General features: G+C 51.6%; 2 protein-coding genes and 3 non-coding genes across 5 annotated transcripts; all 5 read left to right on the top strand.

Moving 5' to 3' along the window:
* The first annotated feature begins 819 nt into the window (after nt 1–819).
* BDV14DRAFT_106912 (mitotic regulator LTE1) lies at nt 820–6,320 on the top strand. Its single transcript, XM_073765608.1, has 3 exons — nt 820–1,534; nt 1,600–5,849; nt 5,903–6,320. Exons 1-3 carry the CDS (start codon nt 1,161–1,163, stop codon nt 6,151–6,153), a joined length of 4,875 nt encoding a protein of 1,624 aa, XP_073625314.1. The 5' UTR covers nt 820–1,160; the 3' UTR covers nt 6,154–6,320.
* A 628-nt stretch (nt 6,321–6,948) lies between these two features.
* On the top strand, nt 6,949–7,049 carry BDV14DRAFT_t117. The gene has a single exon. It is a non-coding gene; the product is annotated as a tRNA-Ser (tRNA).
* Nucleotides 7,050–7,589: 540 nt separating this feature from the next.
* BDV14DRAFT_t118 lies at nt 7,590–7,690 on the top strand. The gene has a single exon. It is a non-coding gene; the product is annotated as a tRNA-Ser (tRNA).
* Nucleotides 7,691–8,317: 627 nt separating this feature from the next.
* Nucleotides 8,318–8,418, top strand: BDV14DRAFT_t119. Its single transcript has one exon. It is a non-coding gene; the product is annotated as a tRNA-Ser (tRNA).
* A 580-nt stretch (nt 8,419–8,998) lies between these two features.
* BDV14DRAFT_202854 (DIL and Ankyrin domain protein) lies at nt 8,999–11,720 on the top strand (the record flags this gene model as incomplete). The annotated part of the gene is made up of 2 exons (XM_073774144.1): nt 8,999–9,733; nt 9,789–11,720. 2 exons carry the CDS (start codon nt 8,999–9,001, stop codon nt 11,718–11,720), a joined length of 2,667 nt encoding a protein of 888 aa, XP_073625315.1.
* Nucleotides 11,721–12,413: the final 693 nt, after the last annotated feature.

Here is a 12,413-nt window from a genome sequence, read left to right on the forward strand (position 1 = left end):
GGTCTGACAGTTAACGGCTGCATCGGGGATGCTTTGCCTCTTCTTTTTGCCTCGAAGTTTGTCTCTCTGACGCGTCCCTGTCCGTCAATGGAGGTAGGGCGGTGATAGTCGCAGTTCAAGGCCAAATTCGATAGATGGATGTCTTCCATCTGCACGACTGCCAGACACAATTATGACGTGAACGGATCTTTGGCCGCCTGCTGAATCTCTCTTTGGTGGTGGAGCCGCACGCCTGGAGATGGATCCGATCAGCTGACACCAGTCACCAACGTCCACCGGAGCTGTGCTGCAATGCGATTGATTATTGATGATGCTCGACACAACCTGAAATACTTTCCCCGTCCGCTGCTGAGTTCGCTCTATCAAGGTCATCCTGGTATCTGTCTTTGTGTGCAGAATAAGCCGAAATCTTGAGTGCGGCGACCTCCGCGGGCGCCTCCAGCTGAGAACATCCACTATCAGATACCTACTCACCATCCCTGGACCGTTATTGATTGCTTGCGCCTGGGGGCAAGATTATTTAGGTTACCTTATCCTTCGCCTCGAGCCGCGGTTGAGCTGAGTCAGAGTGAGTCTTGACAATTAAGCCAGCAGCTGTGGGTTTGGTTCCGCTCTCCTGGAACCGCCTGTGGAACGGCTAACAAAACAAATCCTCCTGCGCTACTAACGCTCTCGCGCATCTTCACGGTCGCCTCGCCTCCATCACCTCCCAGGTCCCATCACGCGGCCGCTCGCTCTCCACGGCTCCTCTCGCTCTTTCGCTCCTTTTTCTTGCTTCTCGTGTTATTCTTACGTCTTCGTCCTCTCCCGTCTCCATTCTTGCCGTCGTCCTCTTCCTCCACCGCCTGCCTTCGACCTCAATCCTGCCTCCCGTCGTGTGCCGTACTCGCATCCGCCGCCTGCAGCTTGTCGGTCCGAGCTTCGAACGGAAAACTTCGACCTCGCCGAGCGCACCGCGTCCATGCCTGCCATTCGTTGCGTATGAAGCCACTCCCTCGTGAGCCTGGTCATGTAGTTGCACAGGCACGCATATTCTTCCCAGTTCGGGCTCTCGACCTTTCCCATACCCTATCAGCATTGAGCTTGCCAAAAGAAAACAAGGCCTGTCCAAGTCCCCTTGGGACGACAGACCTGTGGTCTCTGTGCAGTTGCACAACACCATGGGACCCAGTGTGGCCAGCCTCGACGACCCCCCGAAAAAGTCGGAGGGGGTGCACACGAGCGCTTCCCCTGTCTCAACAAGCAAGGATTCGAAGCCTAATGCGCCCGCCAAAATCCCATACGTCACCTCTACTTTACGGCGCGCCCACACTGTCGCACAAGGAAAGCACATAGCGAAGAAAGCAAACATTGGGTCGAAATTGGTGGAGGAAAAGGCGGCTCTTCCGTTGGTTCGCACCAAGGACAGCCATGAATTACTACGCGGACGGTCCTTCAAGACCCAGAAGATCCCCCGCGAGACGTTTGCTGCACTGAGGGAATCAAGCCACTTTACCGTGGGTAATGTAGGCCAGAACGGTAAAATATTCCTCAGGTATGACCGCCCTTTTGTGTTTGTTGCGACAGCTGAGCAATCGATAACCATCTCTCATTGTTTAGGCCGGTTCAGAATTTACCTCGAAAGGAATCTCGCCGCATACCAGCCGCCCCGTCCGGCAACCAGTCGAAGCAAGAATACCTCCATCCACAGGCACCGGTCGGTAGTGACAATAACGAACCTTCACGATGGTCAAATTCACAATTGTCCGAGCTACGTTTTGAAGGCAGAGAGAATGACGAAGACGCTGCCTCGGTAGACTCGAATTTCTCGCGGTCTAGCTCCCGCCATCGTACTCGCAAAACTACCCTCCAAAGGGCGCATTCTTTTTCGACCATATCGGAGCAGCGCTCGGTGTCGCGCGCCGGCGACAATAGGGAGTTTCGGGTTATCATCGACCGCGCGGATGATAGGCCCAAGTCGGCGGATGGAATCTCTCTGCGACAATTAGAAGTCCCAATACCGGATCATCACTTGGGTCTTACACGGTTCAACACTACAAACGCCTTACTGCCAAGCTCGACTCAGTCGATGGAAGTATGGAACTCTACGCGCAACACCTACTTGAATGACCCAGTCCATCATTCATTTGCTCCATCTATATTTTCGGGAGTCTCTGCTATGGATCCAAGCCGGGGTGCTGCCGTCAGTCCCGAACCGGTCATCTACGATCCTGGCGACACTATAAAACCATCCATTTTCGAGACGCTAGTTACAGTGATGGATGACGAGTCTGTCGTTCGTTACGTCTCCGGGACTAAAAATATCAGTGCTGCTACACCCGCGCGCATTGTTGCACAGATCTCCTCCGAGTCTTTTATGGACTACGAGCTTGTGTCGGATTTCTTTCTGACCTTTCGGCCATACCTTTCGGCCGGGTCTCTGCTGTCTCTTCTGCTAGCGCGCCTGCAATGGGCGATTAATCGCTTGCAGGAAGATGGAAGGATCATTCGGATCCGCACGTTTGCGGCTCTGCGCCATTGGATCCTGAACTACTTTGTCGATGACTTTGTTCCTAACTTCAAGCTCCGGGCTCATTTCTGTGAGACCATCAATCGCTTATATGACAGTGTCAAAGCTCGCCAGGGCGGTGGAGTGAGTGATCTGAAGATTCTCATTGACCTCAAGCGGTGTTGGCATGGCAAGTGCTCAACATATTGGGATATTCCGGATCATCCCATTCCGTACAATAGTCCGGATCGTCCTATTGACTCTGGTGGTGATGAGCCAGCCGCAGGTGACGATCTGCAGAATATCGCTCCTACACATGGTACTCAGATTACTGGTCTGCCCGAAAACAAGAACCCACCGATGTTGGCGCATCACGATCGGAAGGATTCCTCTGCTACGGCGAAGAGCATGCCAACCTCGACCAACAGTGACTGGAGTGCGCCTGCGATTTCATGCTCCTTACCTCCAAAGTCACCCAAGCGCCATTCTATGCCCTTCTCCTCAGCAAACGCTCCTCACCCAGTTCCTAGACCTATAGGCTCTTCTCATCCACCTACAACCCCATTGTCACCAATCAGCGCGCGGCGCATTCCATGCTACGGCCACTCACATAAACGCAGCGGAAGCTTCTCGGACTCTTTCCGGGACGATAGAGCTCCGATTTCCCTACCACACTTTGATAACAAGAGTGCCACGTCCGCACAGGAGCCATGTTACCTCGGCGGCTTGATCCGCGGTGAGCTTTACCCTCCGGTAGAGTCGTACATGACGATGATGGCGCCACCATCTCCGCCTCTTCCGTCTGTGCCTGGTGGCATGCGACTCGACCATCAGAACACGGATAGTCCTTCCAAGCAGCCTACTTCTGGTTCGGGGGTGAAGGCTGTCATTGGTTCCATTCGGCGAGCCCTTAACCCCAAGAACCCGGCTCCCGGAGCCTCTGGGTTTACTAAAGAGCATCCAGCGAGAGGGAGGACTTCGGCCCTCCCGCCACATTTGGCTTCCAACTTGAACCTCCACCGGGAGAGAAAGCCTGGTCCTCCGATGAAAAGACCGGCTAGGATTGATCTTCTTTGCGATGAGGCCCTACAACAGTATCGCCGGGCATCAGGTGAAAAGGTCGATTCGCCCGTTACTGAAGACGAGCAAGAACAACAAGTCCCTGTTGATGCGTCACAGCACTCTTTTCTTCTGCCGCCTAATAAAACACAAAGTCATATCACAGGCGGCAGTCAGTCCATTGTCATAGTGGATGATACAGGCGCAGGGGTACCTGTCATGTCGGGGGGTGTTGGAAATGCAGCCGTGGCCCTTGACCAGCCTCCTTCGTTCCTGACTGCGGAGAGTTCCCCCACCACTCCTAAAGCTCAAACGTTTCTCACTTCATCCCAAGCCTCCACGGCAGGGGCTGATGAATACTCGCTGCCAATCTATTACGATGAAACCAGCGTGAGGCAGTCGAGGAGTACCAGATTCGGACGTTCCGGACCTGCGTCGCGAAGATCGTTTTCGATCGACAGAGGCTCGTCTTTCTGGAAGAAGCCGTCATCATCTCTTGGACTGCGAAAGTATGCTTCGTTTCAGAGCGGGTTCTCAAGGCAGCGCCCCCCACCAGAAAGTGAAGCTGGGATTTCAGAGTCGGACGCTGGCTCTAGCATTCTAGACCTTGCGAAACCGGCCGGGCCTACTCTTCGAAGGCGACCTGGTGGCAATTTACGCCGAATGCAGACCGACATTGGTGCAGCTGGACCCCGTGATTCGGCGTCTGCTTGGTCCGATGTGACCTACCAAAGCTCTATTGCTGATAGCACTAACACTCTGGAGAGGACTGGCTCGAGACCTCAAACCAGCCTCGTGCCTCCGAAGCCCAGGTTTTCTCTATTGAAGACGCATTCATCCCAACTTATTCGCCGGTCTTTCGAGTCCGCTATTGCGCGTTTCGCCCAGATTCCAGATGACGAAGATGGGGGCATTGACGCGGCGTTGTTGAAGCTTGAAGGTAAATGGACGGGCGAGCCAGCAAGCAAGGCGTCAGATGCAACTGCTGGCCCGAGTCAACCACAAGAGTGCGCAGGCAAGCCAGCTCGAGTGCGCGACGGCATGGTTCAGCCCGATCATTACCCACGATCAAGTACGCCTGTAAAGAGCAGTCAGAAATTCAGCGGGCCACACTCCGAAGCTCATACGCGACTCAATCGACCTTACTCGGAGTCTATCGTGGACTCTGAGGATTCGTATAGCTCCATTCCGCTTTTGGAGCGAGGTCTCAGTGACGAGTCGATGAAGAAACCAATGCAGGATGATGTCGATATGCCGGCAGGCTTGCGCGTTCAGGTTCGACCCGTTGCATCCCAATCCGATATAGGCTCGTCGCACCCTTCCATCGACATGGTCAGGAAAACGGAGAGCATGACCCGCATTCCGCGAGGCCTGACACTTCCTGTCCCTCGTCACAGACAACGAGGATCTCGTCTCTCTGGTCTGTCCTCTGAGCTCTCAATGGATCTTATTGATCCGGATGAGGCTGAGGAGACGCGCTTATCGTTCGATACCCGCAGTCTCAACGAGTCGTCTGCTACAATACCTCCTCATCCCCTGGCGCATCCACCGTCTCCGCCCATGACTGTGCAGAATCATCGGTCCGTGGGATCTCAGCGAGCGTCGATGAATGCGGGGCATGTTCAGGCACAGCATCTTACACCCGATCCATCTCCGGTGCACAAGACTGTGAAACGCCCCAACCTCGCGTCTCTGGACATGCGGCATGTGTCTGGCGATATCCTCTGTCGCTCGGGAGCAGACCACCATCTTTCAGTGCTTACAACCGCGCCGGGTGCCCAGCACGTGCCTTTCGTTCTTTCGTGCGAATCTTATATTCTGGCGCAGCAGTTCACTCTGGTCGAGATGGCTGCTCTAGGCGAGGTGGACTGGAGAGACCTCGTCGACATGAAATGGAACAGCGGCCCTCCTTTCACCACGAGCTGGGTGCAGTTCCTTATGGATGAAGACCGCCGAGGCATTGACTTGGTGGTTGGGCGTTTCAATCTCATGGTCAAATGGGTGCTGTCGGAGATTGTTCTTACCCTGGACATCAATGAGCGGGCCCGTACCATCACGAAGTTCATCCATACAGCAGCACATGCTCGGGTGATCTGCAATTATGCGACCATGCTGCAGATTGCTATTGCACTTACATCAACCGACTGCTCTCGCCTTCAGAATACATGGGCTCTCGTGTCGCTTGAGGACCGGCGGACCTTAAAGGATATGGAACTCCTCATCCAGCCTGTTCGCAACTTCCATGATCTTCGGTTGGAGATGGAGACTGCGAATGTGCAGGAAGGCTGCATTCCGTTTGTTGGTATGTTACCCTTTGTCCTTCTCACTAGTAGGCACAGACTAATTAATCAGCAGGCCTCTATATCCATGACCTTACATACAATGCTCAGAAACCAGCGCAGGTGGCAGCTACCCGAGAGGGCGAGCCCCTAATCAACTTCGAGCGCTACCGAACGACTGCGAGAATCGTCAAGAGCCTCCTCCGCCTCATCGACGCAAGCACAAAGTACAACATTGAGCCCCTGCCCGGCGTCGTCGAGCGCGTCCTCTGGATCGCATCACTTTCTGAAGATCAGATCCAGTTTCGCAGCAAGCTGTTGGTTTGATCGGTCAACCACTTTACCTGTGGTCAACAGCAACAACTAAATACCAGTTGGATCTACCAGTCCAACTTATCTCATCACTACCCCGTCTTCGGTATATACCTGCCGCCAGCATAATACCCAGCATCTACTACAGTACTAGTATCTCATACCTATTCCTTTTTTCTTTCATGGTTGCGGTTGTTTTTGTCATTTTTGTATTTTGGGGCGTTTAGCGACTGATATCCCTGGTGATTTCCATTATCATTATCTTACATTATCTTACCTACCTTATTTACACGCATGGACGGGGTTCGACGCCCGGATTAATGTATACTAGTCGTTCGTTAGTGGTTGTTAATTTTTTATGATGATGCCGGTACGGCTTTTAGTGGTTCTTCTCGACAATGGTCTAAACTTACCTATTCTAGTTTCTGGGGTCTTTCCGGGGTCTATTGCTCGTGAGATTTGGAATGACCCAGCGTGTGAAACCGGGTGCATGGTGTCTGCTGGGTGAAGGTACGCAGTCGACATTGTACCAAACTCACATATGTATATATATATAGATACATCGAGCGGTACCTGGCAACAACGCGGACAGCCATGAAGCCTTCAACATAACAGGACAAATTCACACCATGGCTAATAGAAAGCCCATAAAACGCTGACCCGGCCCACGGAAAAGTCGATTTTTTTTGTGCCCCTCAGCAGCATTCAAATACTCTTTGAGACAAAAAAGTTCAAACACTCCGTGAATGCACCAAGAATGCAATTTTTTTTGAATATGATTTAAAATAAAAAGGAGTTTTACATCAAGGAGGCACTTTGGCGGAGTGGTTAACGCGATGCCCTGCTAGCCAATAAAGTTATCAGATTAGGCATTTCCTTCGGGAGCGTGAGTTCGAATCTCACAGGTGTCGTTTTTTACCTAATTTTTGGTCTATCTTTGTTGGATCTCGAGTAGTAAATGCTGCGGCACGGATATTTTTTGTTCATAATCACCTAGTCCACTTGCTGTTCGATTAATGAATACGGTAGGCAGTGACCGCGCGCATTCATAGGTAGAATAAAACGCACCCTGTAGGTAGTCCTTTACATTTCAATCATAGCCCCCTGTCGTCACCGTACCAGGCCCCCACACTGACGTTTTTTATGAAGTGCACGTGAATAGGTAAGGATACTCCTTCGACTAGTACTATAGTATCCGCAGTTCGACTCGCCGCGTACTACATAGCTGCAGATGCAGGACCTACATCATACACTGATGGTAAAGACCATGAAAGGAAGTCTTGTGACCAGACACGGGGAGGTAACACATTTGAAAGCCAGAGAAGCCCCCAAAGCCAAAGAAATGAGGGCTTTGAAGTTCGTGTTCGAAGTCCTCGACCGTACCAATTTTTGTGATTCTTGTGATAAAACTGCTTATAGTGGCTTAAAAGGCTGACTAAAAACACCAAGGAGGCACTTTGGCGGAGTGGTTAACGCGATGCCCTGCTAACTAGTAAAGTTATCAGATTAGGCATTTCCTTCGGGAGCGTGAGTTCGAATCTCACAGGTGTCGTCTCCAAACTTTTTTTCCCCCCATAGTTTCCTCTTTCTTTTCTTTCCTCCCCAGTTGCCCTACTCTCTCCTCCAACAACTGCCCACAGTTATCATTGTACGTGTATGGCCAAGTTAATTTTAACCTTGCTAATAATACGGCCGTTCTTGCCCCATACAGCATGAATCTGCCCGCTTGTTCCTGGATAGACCCTTGGGTCTCCCCTCCTGCTTTCCCTGTGTCACCTATCTAGGTCTCACGTTTCTTCTTCAGCTGCATCCCAGCGGCCTTCGCGTTGCGCCAAACATGCTCCCCATCGATCATTTGGACCCGAGAACCACCCCTTTGTTGACCATTAGGGATTGTTCGGGATCAGTGGCGGCGGACACAGTACTGATCTCCTTCCGCTGATCCGCTTTCTTGGCCCATGGTTACAATGTCATACTAAAAATTTAAGGCATCGCACTCTGATAACCAGCACACAGTTTCCTAAAGGGGCGAGGTAATTTGCGCACATTATGAACTCCATGCAAGTCATGACCTGTTCCGTTTCTTCTCTGAATCCCTTATATTCTCGCGGCGATTTCACACACTCCAGCATTGTGTTGCTGCTCATCAAGGCAAAGTTTTTGCGGTTATCACCATCGAGGCACTTTGGCGGAGTGGTTAACGCGATGCCCTGCTAGCCAATAAAGTTATCAGATTAGGCATTTCCTTCGGGAGCGTGAGTTCGAATCTCACAGGTGTCGTTTTTTTGATTTTTGATCTTGTGTTGCAGTTCGCCCTTTCATGTGTTTGTATGTCTGGGGTAATTGAATGACGAGCGTGTGAGATTCCAGCGTAAGAAATCCTCATGCTGCTTCCAAGGATATGGTGTGTAGAAAATCTCTGAATGACATGCGAATCAACACCTACTGCGAAGGGCAAGCATTCGCTATATCATACGTTCTATATGTTCTTCATAAAGAACGCCCGAATCAATTACTATAAAGTATGAATGCTGCTAGAGATCTACTCGATAATAAACAATAAGATTGTGAAGTATAATTAACCCTATAACAAGCCGGGATGGCGGGAAGTATATGCGCCGTTACATAAGCAGTGACTCTTGATGCCTCAGACATCACTCTCTGCCGCAGTTGCGGGTATTGATGTCTAACAGATCTGGAGCCGTGGGGACTGGAAGGCTACCTAACGCGACGGGTAGAAACAAACAGACCCTCTTGTAAACATCTTTCCCATGGAGTTCATGCTCCCCTTCTTGAGTCTCGCACCCCCCGTTGACTCATAATCCGGCCATTCGTTCCCACTCACCCAGCCTGCAAGACGATGGATTCCCCCCGCGGGGCTTCACCCGCTGGCTCCGACCACGAGCACGCCAGAACCTCCAGCTCGTCGGAGGGCGGCCGACCTAAGAAACTCCCTGATGATTTACCGAAGTCGCTCGATGACCGCCGCTCGTTTCCCGTTATCCAGCAGGAGACGGAAATGTATGATGCATGGCAAGGTGAGTGCGTTCCGAGTTACTCTTCCCTCGTGCTCGTTTGGGTTACTCCCCACGGCTGGGTAGAGAGACACATTGAGCTGACCATTCGCCGCTGCATTATTGCTCGCACCTACACAGGCCAATCCCAATTCCTCACACCTGTCGCCGCAAAGCCACTTAGTTTCAGCCTCGCCCTAGACGACCACTCGCATGACGACGAGCATGCATTACACGCGCACTACGGCCGCAACCTCGCAATCCCCACAGATGACGACAACGAATCTACAACAACGGCTCGGCTGGAGGATAGCGATGCCCGGTTAATGGAGATGCTTGCTGCGCAGGCAGCTCACCGTGAGGTGGACTCGATAGACGCGGACGAAGAGTCAATTGCAGCAGATGAGAAGCTGACAGATGAGCGGAAGCGAGAGGTGTTACAGCGAAGCCTGAATATGGCTGCTAGTAATGGTGATGTTGAGCGTGTGCGGAAATTGGTATCTGGCAAGGCAAAGGAGTATGTTGATGTCAATATGCCGGACGAGGAGGGGACCGTGCCGTTGATTTATGCTAGTTGTTTTGTATGTCCCCTTTTCTGATTTTATGGAGCTCGACTAACGTTACGGGTGATGGCAGGGACACCAAGATGTTGTTGCGGCACTACTCGATGCGGGAGCGCATGTTGACCAGCAGGACCGGAATCAATGGAGTGCTCTCATGTGGGCTATGACCAACCGACACAAAACGATAGCGAAGATTCTTCTTGATCACGGAGCGTCGCCAAATATTAAGTCCTCATCTGGAGGTACTGCGTTTGACTTTGCCCAGCCCGGAAGTGAGATATCCGAATATCTCCACGAAAATGGCTACAGTCTCGGACCGAGCGCAATCGAAGACGATTTCTACGACTCTGGGTTCGCACATGGTCGATTTGAGGAAGAGTTTGCAGAAAATGAAATGAAGCGGCGCATGATGATGGAGGAAAGCGCGATCAATTTGGAGGTTGACCTGTCAAGTCTGGGACTGGACGAGAAATTCGACTCGCAAGACGAAGAAGAGCTGGAAGAGGAGCAGCAAGAGTTCATTTGGGACCGGTGTCTGAATGATCAAATGTTCGTCTTTCAAGAGAACGAGCTAGAAAGGATTCTCGATATCATCATCACAAACATGACACCACAGCGATCGCCAGCTCAAAAACCCGTTCCCGCAAACCTACTCTTCCTCAGCGCGCGATATGCCCACTATCATGCAAGCCCAGAGCTCCTTGCGACGCTCCTAATCTCGGCGACGGACAAAATCAATGATGTTGTCGAACGGTATCAATGGGACATGACGATACTCGCCTTTTGGATCTCAAATGCTACTCTTCTGCTTCACTATCTCAAAAAAGACGCAGGGCTGGTTGAGTCAACAGTGGAGTTTCAACTCCACCTTGCGGAGCTTATCAACGAAATCTTTATTTTGATTATCCGTGATGCTGAACGTCGGATGAACAAGGTACTGGACGCTGCCATGCTGGACCATGAAACGATCCCAGGTCTCGATGACATCCCCTTCCAGAACGAATGGAAGCTCTTCCGCAAAAACAAGAACAAGGCCCCTGAACCGGCCGACAAGAAATTCAGACCCCCGTCTCCGAGGCGTCGAGCTCAGATCTCGCCGCGCAACATTACCTCTCTCCTCTCTTCGACACTCTTTGTCCTGGACCTCTACGATGTACATTCCGTCATCACCACCCAAATCCTTTCGCAACTCTACTATTGGTTGGGGGCAGAAATCTTCAACCGCATCCTCTCTACAAAACGATATTTGGCCCGGACCAAGGCGATGCAGATTCGTATGAACGTTTCGACCTTGGAAGATTGGGCCCGTACAAACAACCGACAGCCAGAACACTACGAGAACGGGTCGACTACGTCCACGGGAGACAGCACCATGGACTCAGCTCGTAAACACCTGGCGCCAGTAATCCAGCTTCTGCAGTGGCTGCAGTGCTTTTCCTCACTGGGCGAGGACTACGAGTCACTTGTTAACACTTTACTTCAGCTGCAAGACGTCACGCCAGCTCAACTGCTCCACGCAGTCAAGTCTTACCGGGCAGAGGTAGGAGAAAAAGGCCTTAACAAAGCCGCGATGAAGTTCTTGGTAGAGCTTCAACGCGACCCAGAGCTGCTGTACAGGGAACAGCTCAGGCTTGTGCAAATCAAGGCCGATTCCCTGGCGCCTTTCTCAGCACCGAAAGAGGAAGGCCGCCCTTCAACGCCAAACCAGGATCGGGCTCCTTCAACGTCTGTAGCAGGGTCGCCTAACGCTGCGGCATCTATCACATCACCCGGTTCAAGCGTTGCCTCTCCCCGACCGGGAGCGGGTGCTAAGGTGGATGAGCGCAATGGCGCAACCACTGTCTTCTTGGATCCTGCACTGACACTCCCATTTTCTCTACCGACCAGCACAGACATGTTGATCAGTTACGGGGCGGGATGGGGCGGAACCAACCGAGAGCGGGCGCGCAAGTACATTCCAACGGTACCGCCAGAGGTACTGACGCGATTCGACCGGGACGGCTGAGCGAAGAACATTGTGGAAATTGCATAGCATTCGAGTGTGGAGTAATACTACCTTGTATCTATTGAGCTTTGTACAGCGGCCATGGAGTGGGGGTGTATGTATTGTGTCTTTTATCTCACTCATGTTAGCGACGAATGGACGACTTAGAGCACTTCAGCCAGCAGTCCAAAGCAGAAAGTCTATCGATGGGTTTGGATATTGCATGATATCCTCATCTGCCAAAGGACGCCGAGAAGATCCTTGAGACAATTGCGGTTGATAGCGATAGTCATTAGACTTACTGGAAGCGGCTCTGGAAATGAGCAGACAAGACTTGTCATTTTAGATGAAACAAGCATTGGAGGGGCGGAAGGGCGATTTAATGATGGCGACCTGGACATGTTATATTGCAACTTACAAGTCATCAAATCTCTGATCGAAGCTGGTAGTAGTTATGGCTTATGACTGGGGTGTTAGGGATGTTGACAATTTGACAGACAACAAACCGGGGCGGGCCGTTCGGAGCTTTTTCTGTTTCTTTTCTTCTTTGCAGGTCTAGATTCCTCTGGTTCGTCTACTTCGTCGTCATCAAGAGCCCCCAGTCCACGCAATGGGTTTTTTGGCCCGCCAATGCTATCATTCTGGTGCTTTCCTTGGTTAGTTCCTGTCATACTTCTGGGGACTGTGTCCAAGCTCCCGTCTGTGTTTTATCTC

Source organism: Aspergillus stella-maris, assembly GCF_047715825.1.
Source record: "Aspergillus stella-maris strain CBS 113639 unplaced genomic scaffold BDV14scaffold_52, whole genome shotgun sequence".
In the NCBI taxonomy this organism is placed as follows: domain Eukaryota; kingdom Fungi; phylum Ascomycota; class Eurotiomycetes; order Eurotiales; family Aspergillaceae; genus Aspergillus; species Aspergillus stella-maris.

Coding starts and splice junctions, on each gene's coding strand:
- BDV14DRAFT_106912 (XM_073765608.1), top strand. CDS start 1,161: ATGGGACCCAGTGTGGCCAGCCTCGACGACCCCCCGAAAAAGTCGGAG. Junction 1,535..1,599: donor AACGGTAAAATATTCCTCAG/GTATGACCGCCC, acceptor CTCATTGTTTAG/GCCGGTTCAGAATTTACCTC. Junction 5,850..5,902: donor AGGCTGCATTCCGTTTGTTG/GTATGTTACCCT, acceptor ATTAATCAGCAG/GCCTCTATATCCATGACCTT.